Consider the following 25,465-nt stretch of genomic DNA (forward strand, 5'->3'; position numbering starts at 1 on the left):
TCCTCCCACCTCTTCGATTTCTCAGGATATCCCGTTAATCATCCTCTTCACAATGAATCAAATAAAAAAGTGATTGGGAAGATGAAAGACGAGATGGAAGGAGTTCCGATTCGCGAGTTTTGCGGTTTACGCCCGAAAATGTATAGTATCCTTTCGGAGAAGGGGGAGAAAAAAACAGCGAAGGGTGTTTGCAAGAGAGTCGTCAAAAAACGTATCCGCCACTCGAGCTACCGCAATTGTCTTTTTCGGAATCAAATAACGAGCAACTGTATGATGCGAATTGTGAGTCAGAGACATCAACTCTTTACCATTTCCCAAAACAAAATGTCTCTAAATCCTTGTGATAATAAAAGATACATTTTGGGTAACGGTATTCAAACTCTATCTTATGGACATCACTGGATCGACAAGATAAAAAAGGTGTGACTGAATTCGTAAAATACGTATATAACTAATAGAACATTATGTATATGACTAAAAGAGCATTATGTATATAACTAAAAGAACATTATGTATATGACTAAAAGAACATTATGTATATGACTAAAAGAATATTTAGAGTATTTTGATTTATTTTCACAAATATTATTCTAAAAATGTTAAATATTTTCAACTGGAAATGATCTGTGAATTTACTTTAACAAAAAAGTTTATGAACTAGTGTTTTTGCAATTTGTTTTGAATGTTGGTAAATTAAAAAAAAACATTTAAAAGTTATTCAATATTTATTGAATAGTTTGAATACACAAATTCTTTAATCATCTTATCATTATCATTTTTTTGTTTAGAAAATATTGTCACAATATCAAACATTTTTACACCCCGACATCGATTAATAGCAAAATACACGCAAAAGCCTCCACAAGTCCTACTAAGATTTCCTTGTAGTTGTAACGAGTTAAAAGTAACAGTTTTACTATTTCTTTCGACAAAGTCATTAAAGCGAAACATATCGGGGGCGTTCCCGAAAGAATCGAAGAATTCTGTAGCGCTGTTATTTTTCGAGAAATAGAGTACAACCCAATGTTCTCCGGACGTTTCTGAAGTAGCCGTGTTCACGATATAAAGAGAGGGGAAAGTCTTCACGTATTTGGGTAATTGATCCGCAGCCATAACTCCCCGAAATAGGTTTTTGGTGGACTTATCGTTTTCCATAATTCTGGTTAGTTGTAACGTATCCATTCTAATTCAAAAGCACGGTTCTGTTTTTATCAATTTCAATCAAACTCTGGAATTCTGCGTACACAATTACAGCAATCGTTTCGGCTAAAGCTGATGCGAATTTTATCTCGAGCCTCAAATTTCCGTTTTTAACTAAATGGAAATGGGCGGCGTTGCTCATCAAATCAGCCGTCAAATCGTAGACGAAAAGGCAGTTCCCACCAACGTAATCTTCGCGACTTATTTGGTTTCCCTCGTCAATGTTCCACTGACCCGTTTGTAGAAATAAATTGGCGTAAGCATGGATGTAGCTATTCTCCGCGAAATTAGGAGTGAGAGGGCGATGGGGTACGCTGTTTCCGTCCACAAACAATCCAATGTGGTTTAAATTAAAGTGCTGGAAATTATATGGTGATAATTTTAAGTCACCTAGAAAAGCCGTTTGACTAACCATCCCAATCACGACTTTATTGGGAATCTGGCCGGTAAATAAATGATCCTGCACTACACTCATGTTCCCCTGGGGGATCGAAAATGAAGTGCATTCGGTGCGAGTGATGGGGTATTTAGCTCTAGCCACTTGTAATACTTTCGCGTGAGATAATGGTATTTCTGGAATTAATTTAACTTTTCTCAGATAAAGCGAAGCTGATTTGATTTCCAATTGACATTTCACATCGGAGTGTAAACAAAAATCGGTGTTCGGTTTACCAAAAACAAATTTTAAATCCACCAAGTTTAGAAGATATCGAGGTTGTTGACAAACATCTAAATGGAGGACGCCGATCATATCGATAATTCCCTTTTGAGCAAATTCAGCTCTTTTCAAGAAACCTTCGTTTTTGGTAAAGTCGTTAAACTCACCCGCCGTGTCGCGATAGAATAAGGAGCTGGTCAGATGACTCGTTTTAGCCGAGTCACCAAAAGTTAGCATGGTTTGAATCATACTTTTATACGGGTAATTTTGAGCCGAAGGAGTAACGGATTTTTCGTTTAAAAATAGATGCACTTCGGGAAAGAGACTGTGTAAAAATAAATTGACCGGCGCCACATTATCAGCTGGTGTAGTTACCACTCCACCCGCACCGATCACGGCGGCTTTGGGGAGAGATCCATTTTGTTTTTTCACTTCCACCTGAACGTGTAGGAGAGTCTGCGACAAGTCTACGTAGGATTCTGAATTGCCACTAATGCAAAACGTTAACGCTGAATTGTTGGTAATACTGGAAATGGGATTGTATTCGACCCATTCGCCACCGATAATCCCCGTCTGCGATAACGGAACTTGAAAAAGGTCCAATTCCGAATTCACACACCCGCTTGAATGTGGATGTAACAGTGCCATAATAACGCTTTATGAAAATATATCGGAGTAAGAAGGGCACGATGTTTTCCTCCTCTTGGCTTTACGTCGAGTGATTTTGCGCGGTCGGGAGCGTTTCTTTTTAAGTCCAGATCCCGTCATTTGCTTAACCACTTCCGCGGCTGAAATTAAGGTTTCTTTGCCAGCGCTTTTGGATCTAGTTGCGAGTGCCTTTTTGATTGGAATACCGCTAGCAACGTCCGTGACGACTTTCGCTCCAGTATCGAGGAATTTTCTTCCTAAGAACTGGGCTTCACGCTTGAAAAGGGGCATGGCACTGCGAAAAGCTGAAGCTAGTATATTGCCTAATCCATATCCTCTTTGAACACCCACACCTCGATAAACAGGAATTGATCCATAGCCAGCCTGATTCAAATAGTAGTTCTCGTAATCGCTTACGGCGGGATTATACTGCGAGTGTCTCATGATGTTGGTCGTTCGTTATGCTTTACTAAAATGAACGCGACTCGTTCTCGCACGTGTTGTTATAGGGTGAGCCAGGCCCTCCGTGGTCTGAAATGTAGAGTAACGTGCACCTTTCCACGTTCGAATCGCACGGGGTTCCCCAAGTCGTCCATAATGTTAATTTCGATAATTTGAATATTTGAACCCGCGACTGGTAAATAATGTGGTTTAGTGAATATCGAGTCTATAGTTTCACCGTCTTTCCCTTTAACGCTAATAATTCTTAGGAGAGGTACGTTCCTGTCCCCGACGATCGTACTTTCAACGATATCGGAATAAACAAACAACGAATGTAATCCCACGTCCATATCTACGGTATATGGAGCTATCGTCGATTCCCTAATTTCAAGTTCTTGTACTTGCTGAATCGAAAACCCCAACATAACCGCTATATCAGGAGGGATTTTACAATAAAAACTCTTAGCAATGTGAACCGAAACTCGTTTCAGATGTTTTATGTATTTAAACTCAACATTTTTACCCTCAAATTTTAACATTTCAAGGAAATCTTCGATTGTAGAGAAATTTGCTTTGGGTATAATAGCTAGTTTTTCTTCCGTAAAACCTTCCGACATGATATCATCCGTCCAAACTCGGACTACCCGCTCTTCTTTGATATTGTTCCACGTTCTAGGATAACTTATTTCCGCTAACCCTACTTCGTAAGGTCCATTCAGCTGAACATTTTCCGGAAGGTAAGCTCTGAATTTGCTCAGAGTATTATCGGGAAAGTAATTCAGCGAAGAATCGGATGGTAGAGTGATGTAGAAACTCATTCTAAGTCTACTTCTTGAACCCAACTGTCAAATTGCGGTCCGTACCCATTCCAGCGTACGAGTAACTCGACTGAATTATCAGATTTGCGTCGCCGCCTGAGCACTTTTTCAATTTTAAAAGCGCAAGTCTCGAGATCTTTTCCGACTTTTTGTACTTCTTCCTTGTAAAACACTCCCAAAATGGGTTCCGAATCCAAAGCCTCCAGTTTATATACCGCCGGTTGCCTCGGTATCCGCTTAATCACTCGAAACAATTCTTCGGAAAAATTTGGGATATATCCTTTCTCAAAGATACCCTTGTTTTTGCTAATTCTTACAATATCACCAATTTCGAAATCATAGGTCACTGGCGGACTGAAATCAATACCTCCGTATAGAGTTTTACAAATTATTTTCGAATTTTCTGACGTTACTTCGACGGGCTTACATTTAATTGAACGGTGATAGCTGTTATTGTACGCGGTAACTAAATCTTGGAGCGTATCGACGTATTTATTTGTATTTTTGCCGGTGAAATATCGATACATTCTTAATTTAAACTATCGAATAAAGCGTTCAACGATACTGGCCTTAACTTCAGAATTCGTCGCGAAAAATTCTATTCCCCGTGATTTTAACTCCAATTGAACGGCTTTACAAACAAACTCATTCCCGTGATCACTCTGTAGGCGTTTTGGTCGTCTTTCACCATCTAGTATGTTTTTCAGAGCATTCACTATGGTAGCCCCCTTCTTATCTTTCACCAGCTCAACGAAAGCGAATTTGCTAAATACGTCAATACAACGCGTTGTCCGAATACATAGTTTTAATGAATCCTCTACGAGCGATTAACATACGTAATGCTAACAAGAAGGTAGGACATATCTTCAACTAATTCTAGTTGAACGGCGCACAGTGGGGCAAACTGAGCCCAAACCTGGTCAAAATTAATATCTCAAAAACCGTTTCCTGTACTAATTTCAAATTTTTGTGACACTTAACACGTGTTGGGGGACAATTAAAATGATAACATCGATGACCTTGAACCAAGTCTTCAAGGTCATTGAAAAATCATCTCGAGAATCGTTAGATTTAGAAACTTCGTTCCAATTAGAAAGTTGTTCCTCATCATATTTCATGTCTAAATAATGTTGGTCCGAATTCATTTGATCAATTGGAAGTCGAAAAACAAGTTGGTCATCAAGTTAGTTTCTAAATCTAATGGTACTCGAGATAATTTTTCAATGACCTTGAAGAAACAGTTCAAGGTCATCGATGTTATCATTTTTAATTGTCCCCCAACACGTGTTAAGTGCCATAAAAATTTAAATTAGCACAGGAAACGATTTTGATGTTATCGCCATGGATCATTTTTAAATTGGACACCCTTTTTAATTTCATATATATTTTGAAAATCTGTACAAAAAATAGAAAATAGGCAAATTTTGGCAAAATTTTTAATCGATATTGTGATAAATAATGAACATTCATGAACTTAAATCAAAAATTGTAACTTAATCTACCTGAATTCATAACTAAAAGTCACATTAATTCTAAAAGGAATATATTAGTTTAAGACCTTTAACGTCGTTTTCCAGAATTCACACTATTTGAATTACGCGGCTTTGTGTAATAGTTTCATAACTCGAAAATATCGATATCTACTTGGTATTAATATTTCCAAAACTAAAGTCTGCAAAAAAAATATCTTTACCATTTAAATCCAGCCTGAATGTATACCAAAAACTATGCCAAAACTCCTACTTAAAATTTCTAAAAAAATTCTACTACTTCTAAGGAGCCTGGTGGAGAATAAAATTTTGCAATCAAAAATCAAACACCGGTAAAGTGTGCGGTGGTTTATAAACAAATATTATAAATTAAAATAAAATTAATACGTGCGATTTATTTTTTTGACTTTTGGCCAGGTTTGGGCTCAGTTTGCCCCACTGTGCGGCGCGCGTTACACCGCGCGTAAATAAACAAATATATACTTTGTCAATTGTTTGTTCCTTCACGAATAATGGGCCACAAAAATCTACCCCCGTAACCTCAAAGCTAGCAGATTGCGTAACTCTATCTCTAGGTAACGGTGCAATTTCCTCTTTTAAGTTTTAACGGCTTTGCGTTCCAAACGCGGCATTTCAGGCATTGAGAAACGCGCTGTTTAAGTTGCTGCCAACCCTTCAATATCCAATAGTTTTCTCTAACTTGAGCCAACGTATTTGCTAAACCTTGATGATAAACTCTCGAATGCGCTTGATCAATTACTAAATTAGTCAAGTCATGTTTCTTCGGTAAAATAACTGGATGATTTTTGAAGATGACCGCCAACTCTTAAAATTCCATCTTAATCCAAAAAAGGGTTGAGCTCTATTATTGCAGACGGCTTCTTAATCTCTCTCTTTTCTATCAGATCATCAAGTTCTCTCACGAAAACACTTCCCTGCGCCATTCTTATAAAATAGTTTGTCGACGCTTGAATTTCTTTCGCCGATAACGGCTCTTTATTTCTTTCTACGTTTTTTCTAGTATTTGCGATAAATCTCTTCATCCATGCAAATACGCGTACTGGAAAATCCAGGTTGCTATAATTTTTCAATAAAAGTCTTGGCTTTAATTCTTGTATTTTAGGCTCCACAATTACAGCCACCTGGGCGTTCTCTAAATAAGTTTTCCTTGTTTCTTCATTTACATCAACTTTGATTATTTCTATTGGGTTTAATTCCCTGATCTTTTTTGTTGGCCATTCTTCGCGGGTCCCACTTAGCCAATTTGTCCTCTTCGACCAAACTTCCTTCTCCAGTAAATCAGTTAGCTTCTCTCCGAGAGTTAGCAAATCCGCAGGGTTTTCCTTACCAGGACAGTGGCTCCACGTTTGTGGTTCCATTAAACCTTGAATCTTTCCCACGCGGTTCGCTACGAATGGCTTCCATTTCGTCGGCTGAGAGCAAAATCCACGTAATTTCTTAAGATTTGTGGATTTTGCTCTCAGCCGACGATTTTCGGGTCACTCCGTGAATCCAATGAATTACGACGCTTGAATCTGACCACAGGTATATATTTTCCCTTGGAGCTTGAAATAGTTTGTTTACTCTGTGCATCAGCTTTCCCCCTATTAGGGCTCCCATTAATTCTAGCCTTGGCAGGGTTATCTTCTTTAATGGGGCTACTCGAGACTTAGACGTAATCAAGTGTGAATTTACGTTCCCGTCGATAGACTTAATTCTCGAATACAAAACCGCTCTGTACGCCGCTTCACTGTACTATTTGTAGTCATTGTCAGTATTCTGTAGTTCATGCTTGGTTTTATTATTTTTATTGTTACTTTTTTTTGTACAGTATCATTTGAAATTCCCTCTGCTATATTTTTTTTCATCGACTGTGCTCCCATCTGGTGAGCCGCCTCGTTACAAAGAGGCTGTATTTTTATACAGGGTCTTTTTTTTTGCTCGGAAAAGTGTTTTTTTTCAAAAACTATTTATAGTACCGATTTCAAATTTGGAAGGTCAATTCTCTATACCGGGGGACATCAGTTTGAGAAATTTGAGCGTTTTCGGTAATGTTTTTCACCAATTTTGAAAAATTATTTTTCGACCACTAGGTGCGAGATAAAAAATTTCTATTATAAAGTTGTAGGCCGTCATCGAAAACCCTTAAAAATTGTTCACTCGACGAAAAACAATTTATTTATCAGTGAAAATTCGAGCTTGAAAAATTTACAAGTTGGTGAAGCCAAATTACGATTGTTTGAAACGATAATTGAAACCGAATTACCTAATCCAGTTGAAACTTTGGTTAAAAAAACGACCGGATTTAAAAAACACGAGGCTATAGGTCAATCCTAAACATGCATTGGGTATTTAAAGGAAAACTTTGGGAGATTATTATCAGTGTTTGATAATATTTCGAACAATGCCTCGTTATTCAGTAGCTGAGCGTACCGAGATAGTTGCCATTTACTATGGAGAAGCAGCGCAAAACCTTAGAAGAGTGACTGAAATCTTCGCAGAAAGACATCCAAATGGAGCACCATCTGTAAATACAGTAAGACGAGCAATTCACGATTTCAATCAATTTGGTAACTTGCAACCTAGGTTTCGCGGATTGGGTCAACCGGATTTAGACTTCGAGAACAATGTACTCGCGTACTTTGTGGCATATCCTCGTCACAGTTGCGCTAACGCCGCTGCTGATTTGGGTTGTTCTGCAAATCGTGTGTGGAAAATTCTTCGTAAGAATAGCTATCACCCATACAGAGCTACGCTCCACCAAGGACTAATTGACGGAGACCATCAAAGACGTTATGAATTTAGCAACTGGTTACTAAATGCTGTCCAAGAAGATAGACAATATTTGCGCCATGTTTTGTTCTCCGACGAAGCGTCATTTTCTAGAGATGGGCCCTTTAATCATCAAAACAGCCATCTTTGGTCTGACATCAACCCACATTGGGGTTTTGAATATCATCACCAGGTTCAATTTGAACGGGTCAATGTTTGGGTTGGACTTGTTGGAAACCGTTTGATTGGTCCCTTTTTCCTGCCGACGAACCTCAACGGCCAAAGGTATTTACATTTTCTACAGAACGAACTGAGTGACGCAATCGACGACCTTCCATTGGCTGAAAGACGTCAGTTGTGGTTTCAGCAAGATGGCGCCCCTCCGCATTTTTCCCGGCAAGTAACTGAGCACCTCAACAACGAGTTTCCTGAAAGGTGGATAGGGAGAAATGGTCCAGTGCATTGGCCAGCAAGGTCACCTGACCTAATACCGCTGGATTATTTTCTCTGGGGATTCGTTAAAGCAAAGGTATACGCCACGCCCATTGAAACTAGGGAGGAACTCATTAGACGAATAATCAGTGCTTGCCGAGACGTCACACCAGAAATGGTAGAGAAAGCGTTTGAGAACTTAATTGTCCGCGCACAAACCTGTGTTGCAGCCAATGGTGATATTATTGAAAATGTTTTGTAAAAATTTATGTGAATAAAATATCTGCATTTAAAAACTAAACGTGTACATTTTTTCAAGTGTGAAAACTCTACTACGTTTGTATTAGACTTGTTCCCTTTTCAATTATCGTTTCAAACAATCGTAATTTGGCTTCACCAACTTGTAAATTTTTCAAGCTCGAATTTTCACTGATAAATAAGTTGTTTTTCGTCGAGTGAACAATTTTTAAGGGTTTTCGATGACGGCCTACAACTTTATAATAGAATTTTTTTATCTCGCACCTAGTGGTCGAAAAATAATTTTTCAAAATTGGTGAAAAACATTACCGAAAACGCTCAAATTTCTCAAACTGATGTCCCCCGGTATAGAAAATTGACCTTCCAAATTTGAAATCGGTACTATAAATAGTTTTTGAAAAAAAAACACTTTTCCGAGCAAAAAAAAAGACCCTGTATAAAATCTTGAATCTTGAATCTAATAATGTCGCTCCCAGAATAAATTTATTTCTGTTCTATAAAGAACTTAAGGATATATAATCTAAGACAATTTACACCTGGACTGCAATGAAGGTAGGCGTTGTTGTATACCCTGTTCGCACGGAGTATTCCATCCTGACTTAGGGGGGTGAACACACTCCGCGAGGGGAGTCCGGTTTTCGTTCGGACGTGGGGTTTTTCTCTTCGTTTTCTCCGAATTTTGTTAATCCGAAAACCGTTCGCACGCCTCTTTCTCCCTAGTGATTTCGGTATTTTCGTATTATTCGACTGTTTTTAGTCGCGCTTTTTCTTCTTTGACATGGATAACGATGAAATTATTTTGAGCTTATTCCTAGCAATTCAGGCTATTTCTACTTTTTTAACAAATATCCAAAATTATATAACTCAACTCATCAATGTAAATAGAGATATAACGAGAAGGCACCCATTAATACTGATGGAACGGAAACGACTATACGCCAAAAGAAAAAGGTAGCACGTATTACGAATTAATTTTCAGTAAATGCAACTTTTAATACAACTAAAGGATTTTTTTTTTAAAAAAAACAGAGAAGATGATCTAGAAATGGAAGGGCCAATAAAATGGAAAAAACCATCCCAGACGATATGGTGGGATGTTGTAGTGCCCGAATATACCGAGCACGATTTTATAGCCCATTTTAGATTTACCAGAGAAGCATTTTCTTATATTGTCGATAAGGTTTACAACGACATGTTCACTCAAGACACGGTTATGAGAAAAGCGTTGCCCGTTAACAAGAAAGTTGCTATTGCATTGAAAGTTTGCATTCGGTTCACGACTGCTTTAAAGCTTTCATTTATTCAGCTTCTCAACGCTTAGTTCCTATACACATAAAATGGCCTACTTACGAAGAAATGGCAATCAAAGCCGAAGAGTTTGAGAGACTTTGGAACTTTCCTATGACCGTAGGATCAATCAACGGTTGTCATTTCCACATTTGTCCGCCGAAAGAATTCGCGACAGACTACTATAACTTTAAAGGATGGTACTCGGTGTCAGCGTTGGTGATCTGTGACGCAAACTATAGGGCCTTGTACGTTAAATCGGGTTTTCCGGGCCGAAGCAACGACTCTGGCGCGTTCAAGAAAACCCAAATTTATACTCTAGCCCAACAAGGAATATTATTTCCTAACCATCCTGTGAAGAAAATCAACGACGTCGATATAAAATTTCATCTACTTGGGGATTCGGCTTTTCCGTTAACTAATTGGCTTCTCAAGCCATTTTCGGCCGTTGACGAAGGAAGCGACGAAAGCGTATTCAATCGCCGATTAAGTAGAGCCAGAAGAGTAATAGAAAATGTATTTGGGCGACTTAAATGTAGGTTTAGAAGATTAAGAAAACAACTGGAAATGAAACTTTCCGACGTTGCGCCTATAATTAACGTTGCATTAGAACTAAACAATATTGCGGAAGAATACAAAATAACTGTGGCGAGAAGAAAAGAAAAACATGAGGGAAAAGCAACCTGTACAAATCAATGGAAGAAATGACGATAACGAGGGTAAACGCGTACGAAACGCTCTTATGTCACATTTTGTGAGCCAAAAATTAAATTTTGAAAGCTGTAACGACGATGTAGATGATTAAAACGAACTTGCTTCCCGTTTCTGCTGAAGCCTCGTTCCGTTAATTTTTCCGCTATAGCGTCAAAAATTGCTTTTTTACGGCTCATTCCTTCTAGCCTATTATAATACTCTTTCCGAAGTTCAATTAAAACTAAAGTTTCCTTAGTTGACCAGGAATCTGTGTTTGCCATAATTAAATGATTGAATTTTAACTAGCAAATAAATATTACTTGACCCTTGGCCCCCAAGCAAGTCGAAATGGTCCGTCGCCGCTACCCCAACGCCACCATCGTTATTTAGAGGCAACTCTCGTCCACAAGGGAATTCGGACTGAAAAAACGCGTTCACTTCGCGCTCCTCTCCCGACATTTTACTCGGTTGCCCCGCGAGTCGTGACCAATTTTCACCTGTTATTTACAAAGTCAAGAAAACAAGTTCGCCAAGAAGGCGATGATATTATTTCATTGCACGGCTCTCAATTAAACCGTTATATATCAAGCAGAGATCGGCATTCTAATATACAACGGAGAGCGACTGCGCTTGTGAGCCCCAGCTTAACCTAGGGTATTGGCGATCTTTGAAGCCCAGAGCCCCCCGACCTATGATATCAAGTTTAACTGTGTTAAATTGGTTTCTTTAAAATTTTATTTAACAACACTCTATAGTACAAACGTTTTTACTATAGAGTGTTTTTAAAATTAAAGCCCGCAACCTTCTGAACGCCAGAAGCCCACGCTGTGTAATCCCCACGCCCAAGCCGCGAAGAAAAATTCCGTATACTTTTGGCAAGTTATACACGATGATTTTTTTAAATTAAAAGTTGGTTTTAATCAATAAAATAATGTAAATATAATTTTTGTACTTAATTTCGATTGAGAGTAGGTTATTTAACCATTTGATTATGTCTTTAAAGGAGAGAAGGGGGAGGGGAACGCGAGGGGCTAACCACTCTTAGAAAGTCTGTACACCGGACTACGCTTAGATTACCACTGCCAAAGGCAGGGACTTCAAAGATTACGCGTAGTCCCATTAGTACAGTCAAAGGTACGGCTCTGTACACCGATTACGTGGAGTGATCAGCCCCTCGGGGGAACGGCGAAGTCTAAGGCCTGCTCTTGTATCGAGTATAAATCCTCCTAGATCGCGTTGAAAGAGGTTCCGAAATGACTGACAAATCGAAGTTTTAAATTAGTTAAGCCTAAAGAAGAGAACCAACGAAACTTATATTGTGTGAATGATACTTTACAAGATAAAATTAAGAATTGAAACTATCGAATAGGTCATATTGTATAGAATCACAATTATACTCATAACACAAAGAATACTTCAGAGCTTGAATTTGAACTAACGAATTTCCAATCGGCCAAAGGGATGATGTGCGTTATAAAAATCTAAGACAAGCTTAAAGAGACGAGGGTGACTATTTGTATACTTTTGTCACTTTTCTTCCCCCCAAAAAAATAAGTTGGATGGCGATAACGAGCCAGTCGTTGGCAAGCCAACCGCTGACGAGCCAAACGCTAAGGAACCAACCGCTGAGGAAACCGAACACGAACCAACTGTTTAATATATTACCTATGTATATATTTTTCGATTTATTTTAACCTATGTATATGTATATATTTTTCTATTTAATTTAACCTATGTATATGTATATATTTTTCTATTTAATTTAACCTAAATATATGTAAAGATTTTATATATTTAATTTAACCTATATGTATATGTAAAGATTTTATATATTTAATTTAACCTATATGTATATGTAAAGATTTTTTTGTATTTAATTTAACCTATGTATATATTTTTCTATTTGACACTATTTAATTTAACCTATGTACGGATTTTTTTCTTTATTAAATAAACTAGAGCTTCAATGTTAAAGCATTTTATCATTATAAATTTGGAAAATATACCTAAAAAGACCACTAAAGTTTCTTTTATCATTAGAAATGTGGCTTAACATAATTTGGCAAATATACCTAAAAGTGTCACACTTATTTGTTACTTCAGGTGATACGTTGTAAGCATCGCGTATTACTCCGATAAGTGTCACACTTATTTGTTACTTCAGGTCATACGTTGTAAGCATCGCGTATTACTCCGATAAGTGTCACACTTATTTGTTACTTCAGGTCATAATAGAACGGCCTTGAAAAATGACAGAGATAAATTCACGGCCTCCGATAAGTGTCACACTTATTTGTTACTTCAGGTCGTACGTGGTAAGCATCGCATATTACTCCAAAAAGTGTCTCACTTATTTGATACTTCAGGTCATACGTTGTAAGCATCGCCTATTACTCCAATAAGTGTCACACTCATTTGTTACTTTCATACGTTGTAAGCATCGCGTATTACTCCGATAATTGTCACACTTATTTGTTACTTCAGGTCATACGTTGTAAGCATCGCGTATTACTCCGATAAGTGTCACACTTATTTGTTACTTCAGGTCATAATAGAACGGCCTTGAAAAATGACAGAGAGAAATTCACGGCCTCCGATAAGTGTCACACTTATTTGTTACTTCAGGTCATACGTGGTAAGCATCGCATATTACTCCAATAAATGTCTCACTTATTTGATACTTCAGGTCATACGTTGTAAGCATCGCCTTTTACTCCAATAAGTGTCACACTCATTTGTTACTTTCATACGTTGTAAGCATCGCGTATTACTCCGATAATTGTCACACTTATTTGTTACTTCAGGTCATACGTTGTAAGCATCGCCTATTACTCCAATAAGTGTCACACTCATTTGTTACTTTCATACGTTGTAAGCATCGCCTATTACTCCGATAGGTGTCACACTTATTTGTTACTTCAGGTCATACGTTGTAAGCATCGCGTATTACTCCGATAAGTGTCGCACTTATTTGTTACTTCAGGTCATACGTTGTAAGCATCGCGTATTACTCCGATAAGTGTCGCACTTATTTGTTACTTGAGGTCATACGTTGTAAGCATCGCCTATTACTCCAATAAGTGTCACACTCATTTGTTACTTTCGGTCATATTAGAATGGCCTCCGATAAGTGTCACACTTATTTGTTACTTTCGGTGTTAAATTTTCGCGGTCAGGGTGGTATTTCGCAAGACTAAAAATATTACATGGTATTTAAATTTTCGCGGACAAGATGATATTTCGCGCCACCTATCAATTAGGTCTTTCAATCAATCTATAACAATTTTACACTAGAAGTTTTTTAAATAATGCAGCATATTATATGGTATTTAAATTTCGCGGTCAGCATGGTATTTTGCAAGACTAAAAATATTACGGTATTGTATTTAAATTCCGCGGCCAGGATGGTATTTCGCAAGACTAAAAATATTACATGGTATTCAAATTTTCGCGGTCAACATGGTATTTCGCGCCACCTATCAATAAGGTCTACCAATCTATAACAATTATACAGTAGAAGTTTTAACACCCTGCTAAGCTGAGGGCCGTGTGTTCGAATCTCGGTGACGACGGTTTTTTCCCTTCCTGCGCCAAAATCGGTCCTACAACTGGGAGCGGCGGCGGCGGCGGCGTGAACCCCTCTAATATTTCATTGCGTCATATGTGACGCAATGAAATAAAAACAGCGGAAGAGAGCGCGAACCGTTCGCCTCCTAAAGAAGGGGGATCAAAAAGGGGGGGGGGGTTGCTGCATGTTTGTGGATTACTATCGCGGATTTTCTCCACTTGGTGGTGTTTTGTAGCGGACACTCTGAAATCGGAGTTATAACGTTGGCATTGTAGTCCAGGTGTAAATGGTCTTAGGTATAATTAACGTTAATTAGATTAACCTGTGCCGCGTCAATTTTCAGAAAAATGGAATAGAACATGGCGGTCATGGTTCGCGGAATATAAGATTTCGGCGCGCTTTCTTAATAAGATTACGCCATTGATATTTCGTCAAATAATGTCGCTCCCAGAATAAATTTATTTCTGCTCGATAAAGAACTTAAGGATGTATAATTAACGTTAATTAGATTAACCTGTGCCGCGTCAATTTTCAGAAAAATGGAATAGAACATGGCGGTGGTCATGGTTCGCGGAATATAAGACTTCGGCGCGCTTTTTTAATAAGATTACGCCATTGATATTTCGTCTAATAATGTCGCTCCCAGAATAAATTTATTTCTGTTCGATAAAGAACTTAATAGTGTATAATTTACGTTAATTTTATTCACTTTAACCGTGTCCATTTAGAGAAATAGGAACTCGAGCTGTGAAGTTATCAAATTAGAGCACGGAAGTGACGGAAATTGCCAGTACGCTTTTTTATTATTAATATATTGGTTATTATTGGACCTTTAATCGGTTTATTCGAGTTGAATTATTTTTATTACTGAGTTTTCGACACTTGCTTTAAATTTTTTTTTATTATTTTTAATTTCATTATCTCCATTTTAGTGTCACTACTTTCGGGTTCACTCTTTGTATGTATATCAGTGGCGTAGACAAGGGGTTGGTTTCCGGGTCCAGACCCCCCCTTGGGCCTACCTTTGACTGTACTAAATTCCCACCCCCTTCTCGACCCCCCTCTTAACATTCACATACTTTGACCCACCCTTGACGAATTTCTTGCTACACCACTGATGTATATATTCTTTTGTATGTTATGTCATTATAGTCCCTTTGGTCACAGAATGTTTCCTGTAAGGCTACACACAAGCTATAACTAGCTTCGTAGCTGTTACGTACTGAGATCATGTGATTTAATAGAGGGCGCTAATAAGTGAGGCCTGCCTAAGATAGACCACGGCCAACTTTGATCACGCGCTGTTCGCGCGAGAGATGCACGAGATATCAAAGTTGGCCGTGGATAGACAGACCAGAACGAGGCCAGAAGAAAATAAAGATATTAAAGATGCTTCATTGTTAGCCTTAGCATAAACTAACAAGGAGACATCCCGAAGTGTAACCCACCGATTTTGTTCAAACTCGGGGGATTGGTAGACGTTCATGAATCATGAAAAATCCTAAAGGGAATTTATTCAATGGGCAATCGTTTGGCCATGGTAACGAAAAATGTTTTTGACAACACAAAATATTAAATTTTCCCATTGAAAATAACATGGGATTTTGACCTAAAATTGATCAAAAGTTGATCAATTTTGATGTTTTTATTGTCAATTTTTATTTCTTTTTTCTTTTTTTGGCATTTTCGAAGGTTTGAAATTTGTTTAAATTTTTCACTTCGGGATGTCTCCTTGTAAGTTAGAGAGTATTATAATTTACCCAACAAACACAACAGTAGCCATATTCTTTTCCTTCAAATAAATATCCGAGGAATTTAATTATGGGTTATTAAATTTTATCTCGATCGCGATACCTAATGGGGCCCTTAGAATTGGGAAATTGATTTCTTGGAAACCGCTGATGCTGAGACCACGTGTAAATGATCAGGGCCGTGCTCAGAGGTCTCGCGGCCCCGGACGAAATGCATGGGCGAAACTGAGTGTAGCGGAAATTAAAAAAAAAAATAAGTAAAAATTCTAAAACGCGAAGAAAGAAAATATTTGAGGATCGAAATTTTTCATTTGTAAAACCTCTAATATATTAAAAGTTCAAAATACAAACTCGGGCTTAGACTACTTTTTTTTAAATATTTTCGGTTTTTATCGATACTAATCTCAGTTTGAGTTTAATTTAGATGAATTTCTAAAAATTAAGACAATTTAAGTCGTTAATCATAGTTTTTAATTCACATTTAGGGAAATCTAAAATTTTGAATGATTAGGCGGGAATTTGAAATAACTTGTTTATAAGCTAACAGTAATTTGCTTTATATTTAGTTCTGTTTAGTCGCCTTTTGGTAGTTAAAGTTAAGATATTCTGAAGAATACGGAAGCATTATATACCAATTGAAATAATAATATTTATTTCGTAAGAGCTTTGCAGGCAACCAATGAGTGATAGTTTATACAAACAGTTATGAAATGTATTAAATATATAAAATTAAAATATAAAATAAATGTAAAAAATAAAAAGTATAATTACTCAGCAAACACTAATCCCCTTCAGATGTTCTAATGATATCCAAATATGTCCGAGGGACCTCAGAATACATGGATATTCATAGAATATCCCATTCATATCTAAAAAACACATCCAAATCCATTTTTATTTATGATATCCAATGGACATCCAAAAATCGTGAGAAGTAATTCATAAGCTGCTGGAATATCATGATGCCAAAAATCCCCAGTTAATTGCCAATTAAATATCAAAATTCTCGCATTAAAAACCGAATTTCGGAGTTTCACGGGGTGTGGACGTAGCAATTTGTCTACGTTCACGGGGTGTGAAAGTTATGAATTTCCTTTTTAAGCTTACTGCAACGCGCAATTTAATTCTAAAAACCCTTTAAATGCATTAAATACGAAATTAAAATTAAGGAAGATACCTATTGTCCCTACGTATTGCCAAAAATTATCAGTTAATTGCAAATTAAATGTCAAAATTCACGCATTAAAAACCAAATTTCAGAGTTTCACGGGGTATGGACGTAGCAATTTGTCTACGTTCACGGGGTGTGAAAGTTATGTTGTTTATTTGAAATTAGTTAATATGTTTTAAAATAAGTATTTAAATGATGCTCTTTTAAAAATGTATTTTTATTACAGTTGCTTATTTTGTTTTTAAGAATTTTAACTAATTAATTATACTATATTAGGAAAACGAACTAAGTTTGGATTACTATTTTGATATGTAGGCATACGTTATAAATTTTCATATTGAAATTAGTTAATATGTTTTAAAATAAGTATTTAAAAATTTATTTTATTTTTAAATAGTTCTTTTTATAAACTAACGTGGCCTTCTTGTTGAAATGTAGCTCTTACGTCACAGTCTCTTACTTTCACAAGCGTACTAGCGCGAGCTACAGTCGCGAGGAATATAGGTTTTTTTGCGCGCGTGCAAATCGCTCGTGTGCAAAATATACTAATTAAGCTGTGTCTTGTGACGTAGGAGCAACATTTTAACAAGTTGGGCAAGACCACTTTTTACCTCTCCCCCTAGGAGGGGTTATACAACCACCGTGTCTGTCTGTGGGTCTGTGGGTCTGTCAGGCCTGCGAACGCGTTCGCAATTTCGGTGCAAAGTGTAATCACTGCGTACGCAGTTTCTCGAGATCTCTGCGCTCGCAGTTTCTCGAAGGGTTGGCAAAACCACCGTGTGACGGTGAGCGTTAGCGGATTCATTTGCGTTTTGGTTTGGATGGTGTTTTTTCGCTCACCGTCGTGACGGTTTGGTTTTTTACGTTTTTGTAATGTTTATACGTAGGTTGTGAGTGTTGAATTAGTTGTGTTTGTGTTCTGATGGTTGTGCATGTTGAGTCTGTTGTGTTTATATGGGCGTTTTTTCTCCAATTTCTTCTTAATGACTTTGGGACGGATCGAGTGCTGAGTGTAATGCTACCTCTCAACGTCCAATGGCAGGGTTTCCACCAGTTGTACACGGTATTCGTCTTAGTATCAATTTGCGATCGCATCGGGCGGGATTTGAACCCGAGACCTCCTGATTGACAGGCGGACGTTCTACCACAGAACCACCGACACTTGTTACGCCTTATTGAAAATTAGACCTTCAGCTTTATCGGAAGCGTATTTAATAGAGTACGAAATTTTGGTTTAATTGAAATAGAATTGAACCACCGATAGCTCCTTAGGTTCACTGAAAATAAGACACTCATCGTAAGTATAATAGGTAATAAAGTCTTTTTTTATTAATGAATTTATGAAGGCCTAATCTGGTTTTTTTAAAGGTGAAATCTTGTTTTAGCGCAGTCAGCCGAGATAAGAGGGTTAAAGGGTAGACCCTGTGGGTGGTCCACTTTGTTAGTTTTTTTGTTATTTATTTACGGGTATTTTTAACGACCTATATATAGTTGTGTTAATTCAAAGGAGATAATTTAACGTTAATTGCTTTAAGAGCTGGCGGTTAGTCAAGTGGCTCTCTGTGCTTTGTTGATGGTAAGGTTTTTGCTTCTTGTAAATATATTTGGTGTGGATATTTGGATATTTACGATTTCTAACGCAGTCAATGATTTCCTGGGTGTGCGAGTCATTATATGATATTGGAAATTGGACGGCATTGGTCTTTTTCATGCGGTATGTGTCACAACGTCAACTGGAAGTCTACGAGCGTTGAAATAAAATGAGCGTTAAAGATGCGGCAAGTATTTCGTAAGCGAGAAAAATACAAATACCATCTGTAGATATTTCTTTCATTAAAATTTGCTTAGTATTATATTCAACTGATAAACATGTACTGTAAAAAGGGTTAAATTCAATTGTGCATTGTTTTAGTGAATCTAACTCGCTGTTGTAACTACTTAATTTATAATATTCTGAATAAATTAAACTCGATTGTTTCGTCTCAATTATTTAAATTAAAATTAAAATTTTATACCGGGCAGGGTTTGAACCGAGAATACGTTTTTCGTAAAGAACCCTGAATTGCGGAGATATCTTTGGGGGTCGTGTCGAGAAATTAATACCACTAGGGACAATTCTTCCGAGGAGAGGTATATTTTGGCTTGCCAACTTGTTAAAGTCTACATTTTGTAGGTATGAAAATTTAAAGGTTACTCCCCGTGTAAGCAGCCCGCCGTGCTCCGTTCACGGGGTGTGAGAGTAGCAATTTTGGGTAGATCCACGGGGTATGGATGTAGACACTCAAATTTTTTTATGGATAATGATGCTCACTGGGGATTTCTTAGAGAATCGATTGGTTGGAATTTGAGCGTAATTGCAAGGTGGTTATTGGTACTAAATGGCCTTCACCTGTTATGGTTACCAATTGGGTTATATGTGTTATATTGTTATTGGTACTAATTGGCCTATATATGTTATATTGTTATTGGTACCAATTGTCCTACATGTTATATTGAATAAAGTAACACCATGGTAATTGGACTGTTAATTTTAAAAAAATTTATTAAGAATATGCTTAATATTACTTAATTTTGTAACCGCCTCGAAAGCATATTCTGCTGGAGTACTGGGTTTTTCTTATTAAAATTTTTTGTCCTATTACCATTGTTTTACTTTATTCTTAATATGACCATTGGTGACTTCTTCTCTTTAAAATTATAAAATTACTAGTTATATGTTATATTTTACCTGTTGTTAAACTATTGGTGTGTTTGTGTTTTATGTTTCAAGCCAAATCTTACATATCAAATCAGTATTTATAGTCCTACATGTACATTTGATAACAGTAATCAAACTGGTTCAATAATGCACATGTATAGCAGATCAAGTTGCCATTAAAACTGAATTTTATTAAAAAATAATTTATTGGCCGGAGATAAAGTGAATTACATTTATTGTGCCCTCAATCCCCAATATAAGTTGTTATACAACAGTTAAGTACAAAAATACAATTGAACAAAAAAATTACACGTTTTCAATTCAAACTTTCTCTTAAAACTATTTATAAGATAGTGAATAGAGTTTTTAAAAATAAAATGACACATAATGAAATCAGAGCAGCTTGGTATAAAGAAGGAGCAATAGGATTTGGAGGTACATTAATAACTTGCATTATTTCATATTATAATAATTTGGTATTTATAGTTGGTATTCTTTATGGGGTAACAAATGTGTGTGTTGGACACCCATTGGATACTATAAAAACCAAAATGCAGGCCCAACCGGGTTTTGAAAAATTAGGCATGATTAAGGCATTTCAGAAGATACTACAATCTGATAGTGTTATTGGATTCTATAGGTTAGTTAAAATTAGATAATAATTAATAGTCAGAGCAATTGATGAGTTATTTTATACAGAGGCTCGATACCACCATTATGGGGCTCTGGAATATTTCGTTCTGTACAGTTTGCAACATTTGAAGCCTCGTAGGTTTCACTTTGTATTATCATAATGGTATTATTGATAAATTTCCAGTAGTTCTTATAATTTAAATTTTAAATTTAGATACACTTTTATGGATAATTCGTTTGGCAGATTTGAAGTTCCCTTTAGTGGCGGCTTACAACTGTCTGTATCTTAAACAAATACAATTTATATTGTTAGTTTTCTGACATTTATTTAAAATCGTTTAGGAGAGTTATTGGTGGCGGTATTATTGCTTCTACAGCACGTTCTGTAATAGAATGCCCTTTAGAATATGTTAAAATTAGGAGGCAAACTGGTCATCACACTTGGACATTTTCTAAACTTTACACTGTAGGTTATACACCTCAATATTTAAATAGAGCAAATTACTACAAATTACACCGCTAAAAAGGGATATGGAATAACTTGGTTTAGAACTCTGGGTCTCATGACAACTTACTTTATTCTTCTTGACTCTGGACGAAGACATTTAAGTGGCCAAGTTCAAAATCAAATCTTAGGTTCATTTTTTGCTTCTGGTATTGCAGCAACACTAGCATGGTGGTTGGTGTGGCCCCTTGAAGTTGTTAAATCTCAGGTTTGATAAAATTTAAACATAGACGTATGGGGAAACCTCATTTCTGGTAATTTTTTCCAGGTACAAGGAGAATATGGGGAGTAGGTGTTTTTTTTTTAATTAATATGTTGGAATTTGTGGATTTTGTTTTTCTGATAAGTGTAATTTTGGCAAAGCATCAAACACTAACATTGGTGTTTACCTTTTCTCTATCTATAGAAAGAAATCTGTCTTGAAAATGATTCAAAGTACTGTCAAAGACAGAGGATTTCTGGCATTGTATAGAGGAATTGCTCCTGGATCATTTCGAAGCTTTTTTGCTAATGGTGTGAGTATGATAGTTATGTCTTTTGCTCAACGAAAAGTTACCGAGCTTGGCTTCCGAAATTGATAGTCCACGAATATGAGATATATTGGTACACTGAGTAGATTGGTAATATTATAACTACAATAGAATGATTCTCTTATCTATCAGTCATGACCATTAAAGTACTATTGAATATACATTTATGTTTGGTTCTCCACTAAATTAATTTTTTTTAATCATTTACGGTTATTGTTTACAAAAAGAAATATTTGCAATAAGTTTCCTATAATGACAGCAATATCTTTGTTACTGTTTAAAATATATGTGTAGTACTAGTAGTAAATGAAATATTGAATCAAAATAAAAGTATAATATGTTTTGACTGTTTTTTTTTTGCTAAACAACAATGAGATGCCGCTTCGCGATGCTTTGGTCAAATCCTTTGCAGAGTTGAGCCCCACTTAATCCCACACCTTCCATAGCAATAACAGGGGTGACCATCCATGCAAAAACATTTCCTTCTAGCTTAATTTGACATTTTGCAATAGAACTTATTTGATCTGTTTTCAATGCTTCATCCCAAATCTGTACATCTGCCACGTAACCTTCCCATGACTCATCCAAATCAAATTTTCCATTATAGACATCTTGATCTTGCCCTATTATTAATACACCTCCAGAACGAATTTTTCCTCTGGATAAAATGTTTTTCCCATAACCTGGATCAAGTAAAAACACATTATGAAGTATCAAAATAATAAAGAGAATTGCAAAAAAAGAGTTTTCTAATTTTCTGCGCCTTTTATTAATTTGCCATTACCAACTGAGTCTCCATCCAAATAAACAGAAACAAGTCCTTCTCCGCTTGACCAAATGAAACACAAATGATGCCATTTTCCCAATTTAAATTTTTCCGTCGTAGTATAGAAGGATTGATTGGAGATACTGAGTAAAAGTTTTGTTTTGTTACCATTAGCCGAGCCAACCCCTGTCAAAATTTCATCAGCAGCTTGACCATGGGCATATGAAACTATGTAATTTCCCTTAGACTTGATAACATGGGCATTGACCCAGTGGCACACTGTGAGCTCATTCATATTTGGTAGAGTTCCTTCCATTATTAGTCTTGGAAATCTATTAATATTAGTTGGATTTGAAGGAAACACAGCCTTAACATTGATAGAGTTTCCAGTTGGAAAGAAAAAAATTAAGAGGCAGCAAAATAACACATATTTTAACATCTTCATGTTGAGAATAGCTCCACCCTTCTGAACTATCTTATAATGTGGGTTAAGTTTTACTTTTGGTTTTACATTCATTTATCAGATTTTATCTGTATATTTTCCTCTACTCTGTTAGAGATAACCTTTTTTAACATTTTAATACACTGAAGAGCTATTTAGAGGCCACTGAAAAAAAAAGGCCTAAGGCAATGGATGGAACTCTACAGCTACATGGTGGTATTTTAAATGAGCTTAATCTTGTAATGACCAAACTGTCAAATGTTTTATTTATTGTTCTTTTGAGTAGAGAAATTTACATTATATAAATTAACTTGTCAAGTTTAATGCTTTTATTTATTTTTCAAAGATGCCGCGCAATTGACCTAATTTATGTAAATAAGGTATTTATGGCACAACTTTTTGGTCATGAGATTTTTGGTGAAAAACAAAGGATACTCCAGCATCCCAACATTTTTTTAAAATTATGTCTACTAGGCCTTTTTTGTCTGGGCAATGATTCCATTGTGAAAGGTCTCTATTACAGTTGGAATCTTCAGGTGGTGGTTTAACTTGAATGTTATTTACACACCTTTTACACCTCATTTTGTCATGGGTGTCACTTAGAGAAGCTTCTTCTAACATAAAAAGTTCCCTCAGTTCTGCAAGACTGAAATGTCTTTGGACATCTTCTTCATTGTCAACCACGCAACTACTTAAAGCTTTCTTATGAGTTTGCCTTTGGAAGATTTTTTCCTCTATGGTGCCTGTAGTTAGTAATCTATAGATGAAGCATTGCTTTTTCTGCCCATCACGCCAAACTCTAGCCATCGCTTGCCCATCATTTGCTGGGTTCCAGTCTGGGTCAAACTGGAAAACAAAATACCAATATAAAAAGGCTGCTTGTCTATAATAGTATTTCTTAGAGTAATTTTCACCCACCATAACCAAACGATTTGCCCCAATTAGATTTAGTCCACAACCTCCAGCCTTGCTACTAAGCATAAAAATAAAATCTTTGCTTTCGGGATTGTTGAAGGTTTCGACTACTTTGGCTCTCTTTTTAATCGACATGGAGCCATCCAATCTCACGTAAACATAGTTTCTTAGAGCGCACAACTTTTCAAAAAGATCGAGTGTTTGAGTGTAGTTAGAAACTAATACTACTTTGTCATTGGAAGTGCTTTTAATCAGGGCCAGGATACAATCTAACACTTTAAATTTCCCTGACAATTCTGGAATAACAGTTTTGCCCAAGTAATTTTTGGGGAAAAGTTCGAAACACTCTTCTAAGCCTTCAGCTTTGATTTTCACAGAATCGTAAATCAAATCAGGGTGATTGCAAAGTTTTTTCAAAGTTGTGATAGCTGCTAAGGAGGCACTCATTTTTCCATTATTTGCAGCTGAAGCTACTTTAGAAATAGCTTTTGACCTGATAAATTGTGTATACAGCTGTTTTTGGAAGTCAGATAAATTGCAGCAAACCACTTGCTCAATTTTTACTGGGAGATATTTGGAAAGAATATTTGCTGTTCTTCTAATCATGCATTTGTTGACAATTGAAACAAGTTCTTCCAGTCTCTCTTGTCCCTTTTTTTGTACCTTCAACCACAAAAAATTAAAATAGGACATAAACATTCGCAATGACTAGAGAAGATACTTTTAATTAACCTACTTCTATGCTGGAATCTGCATCTCTCCCCCGGAGGATGGGTATTTCAAATTTCTTCTTAAATTCCTGAGCAGTTCCCAAAATTCCTTGATTGACAAAATGTACTAAACTAAAGTATTCCAAAAGGTCGTTTTGAATTGGTGTTCCGGAAAGTAGAACCCTTCTTTTGGTTTTTAAATTTGTTAATGCTGCATAAGTTTGATTTTCAGCATTTTTTAGCCGGTGCCCTTCGTCGCATAAGACCAGACCAACTTCTCCCTTATGCAATACATGTGCGTGTAAACGAAATGTTTCGTAAGAAATTATCAGAATGGGGCAAGTTGGCCTACGTCCGTGGGTATTCATGAAGCTGGATAGATTGTGGTCAATTTCGGTTTTCGACCCACTGTCAATTGCCATGATGTTAACTACATTGTTAAGCCATTTCTTTATCTCATTATACCAGTTTTTAACTAAGCTACTGGGTGCAACAATTATTGCTTTTTCTATTAGAGGTTTAGCATCTGGTCCTTGACGTAGTAAAGTCCATAGCAAAGTTATGCACTGCAACGTTTTACCCAAACCCATCTCATCAGCCATAATACAGCCAAAACTTCCTTCAATTTGTATTCCTGTTACACAATCCCACATAAATTTCACACCCTCTCTTTGATGGGGTCTTAATATTTTACATAATACAGGATCAACCACTATGTGAACTTCTTGTTGGTTTGTATCAGTTTTGAGTTTTTCATGAGCTGTTAACTCTTGCGGGATATAAAGCACCAAAGCCCCTTCTTCATCGGGGTCATGTAGTGCTCGTTTAACACCGTTTCTTCGAACACCCAATGATCGACCATAGCCATTTCTTTGATAATTTGGAATTGGTATTTTGAATGGCCTAGATAAAATTTCTTTTATCATAGATTCATGATTGGAAAATTCTTGAGTCTGTAAGGGACAAATGGATTTGTAAGTTTCCTCTAGCTTGAAATCTTCATTAAGTTTCCTTTTTTTATCTCCCCCATCTAAGGTCCTACTAATCTGACTGGGTGCAAACCTTTTCAACATTTTAAT

General features: G+C 36.6%; 4 protein-coding genes across 5 annotated transcripts; 1 reads left to right on the plus strand and 3 right to left on the minus strand.

Moving 5' to 3' along the window:
* Positions 1-1,183: 1,183 nt before the first annotated feature.
* On the minus strand, positions 1,184-2,506 carry LOC149941201 (uncharacterized protein F54H12.2-like). The gene has a single exon (XM_090179429.1). It carries the CDS (start codon positions 2,504-2,506, stop codon positions 1,184-1,186), a length of 1,323 nt encoding a protein of 440 aa, XP_090035555.1.
* Positions 2,507-20,017: 17,511 nt separating this feature from the next.
* LOC149941202 (putative mitochondrial 2-oxodicarboxylate carrier) lies at positions 20,018-21,974 on the plus strand. 2 transcript variants are annotated; one of them, XM_090177852.1, is made up of 8 exons: positions 20,018-20,320; positions 20,372-20,525; positions 20,585-20,653; positions 20,733-20,795; positions 20,861-20,984; positions 21,046-21,231; positions 21,292-21,311; positions 21,430-21,974. In XM_090177852.1, the coding sequence occupies exons 1-8, from the start codon at positions 20,263-20,265 to the stop codon at positions 21,599-21,601; spliced, it is 846 nt and encodes a 281-aa protein (XP_090033978.1). In that variant the 5' UTR covers positions 20,018-20,262; the 3' UTR covers positions 21,602-21,974. The 2 variants fall into 2 exon arrangements, with proteins under 2 accessions (XP_090033978.1, XP_090033977.1); XM_090177851.1 differs by having other exon boundaries at positions 20,018-20,525.
* Positions 21,717-22,810, minus strand: b6 (pentraxin-related protein b6). Its single transcript, XM_090177853.1, has 2 exons — positions 22,338-22,810; positions 21,717-22,236 (listed from the first exon to the last, which is right to left on the minus strand). The coding sequence occupies exons 1-2, from the start codon at positions 22,762-22,764 to the stop codon at positions 21,914-21,916; spliced, it is 750 nt and encodes a 249-aa protein (XP_090033979.1). The 5' UTR covers positions 22,765-22,810; the 3' UTR covers positions 21,717-21,913.
* Positions 22,811-23,015: 205 nt separating this feature from the next.
* On the minus strand, positions 23,016-25,459 carry okr (DNA repair and recombination protein RAD54-like okr). The gene is made up of 3 exons (XM_090177850.1): positions 24,413-25,459; positions 23,680-24,339; positions 23,016-23,607 (listed from the first exon to the last, which is right to left on the minus strand). The coding sequence occupies exons 1-3, from the start codon at positions 25,457-25,459 to the stop codon at positions 23,146-23,148; spliced, it is 2,169 nt and encodes a 722-aa protein (XP_090033976.1). The 3' UTR covers positions 23,016-23,145.
* Between the last annotated feature and the right edge of the window lie 6 nt (positions 25,460-25,465).

The sequence above is a fragment of the Leiobunum rupestre genome, chromosome 6, assembly GCF_980474605.1.
Source record: "Leiobunum rupestre chromosome 6, qqLeiRupe1.1.hap1, whole genome shotgun sequence".
Classification (NCBI taxonomy): domain Eukaryota; kingdom Metazoa; phylum Arthropoda; class Arachnida; order Opiliones; family Sclerosomatidae; genus Leiobunum; species Leiobunum rupestre.

Bases quoted from the DNA above. Each gene is read 5' to 3' on its own strand.
- LOC149941202 (XM_090177851.1), top strand. From the start codon at position 20,263: ATGACACATAATGAAATCAGAGCAGCTTGGTATAAAGAAGGAGCAATA. The intron at 20,654-20,732 runs GTAGGTTTCACT...TTTTAAATTTAG, and splicing joins TTTGCAACATTTGAAGCCTC to ATACACTTTTATGGATAATT. The intron at 21,232-21,291 runs GTTTGATAAAAT...AATTTTTTCCAG, and splicing joins TTGAAGTTGTTAAATCTCAG to GTACAAGGAGAATATGGGGA.
- LOC149941201 (XM_090179429.1), bottom strand. From the start codon at position 2,506: ATGGCACTGTTACATCCACATTCAAGCGGGTGTGTGAATTCGGAATTG.
- b6 (XM_090177853.1), bottom strand. From the start codon at position 22,764: ATGAAGATGTTAAAATATGTGTTATTTTGCTGCCTCTTAATTTTTTTC. The intron at 22,237-22,337 runs GTAATGGCAAAT...TACTTGATCCAG, and splicing joins TTTGGATGGAGACTCAGTTG to GTTATGGGAAAAACATTTTA.
- okr (XM_090177850.1), bottom strand. From the start codon at position 25,459: ATGTTGAAAAGGTTTGCACCCAGTCAGATTAGTAGGACCTTAGATGGG. The intron at 24,340-24,412 runs GTAGGTTAATTA...TTGTGGTTGAAG, and splicing joins ATGCAGATTCCAGCATAGAA to GTACAAAAAAAGGGACAAGA. The intron at 23,608-23,679 runs GTGGGTGAAAAT...TTTGTTTTCCAG, and splicing joins GGGCAAATCGTTTGGTTATG to TTTGACCCAGACTGGAACCC.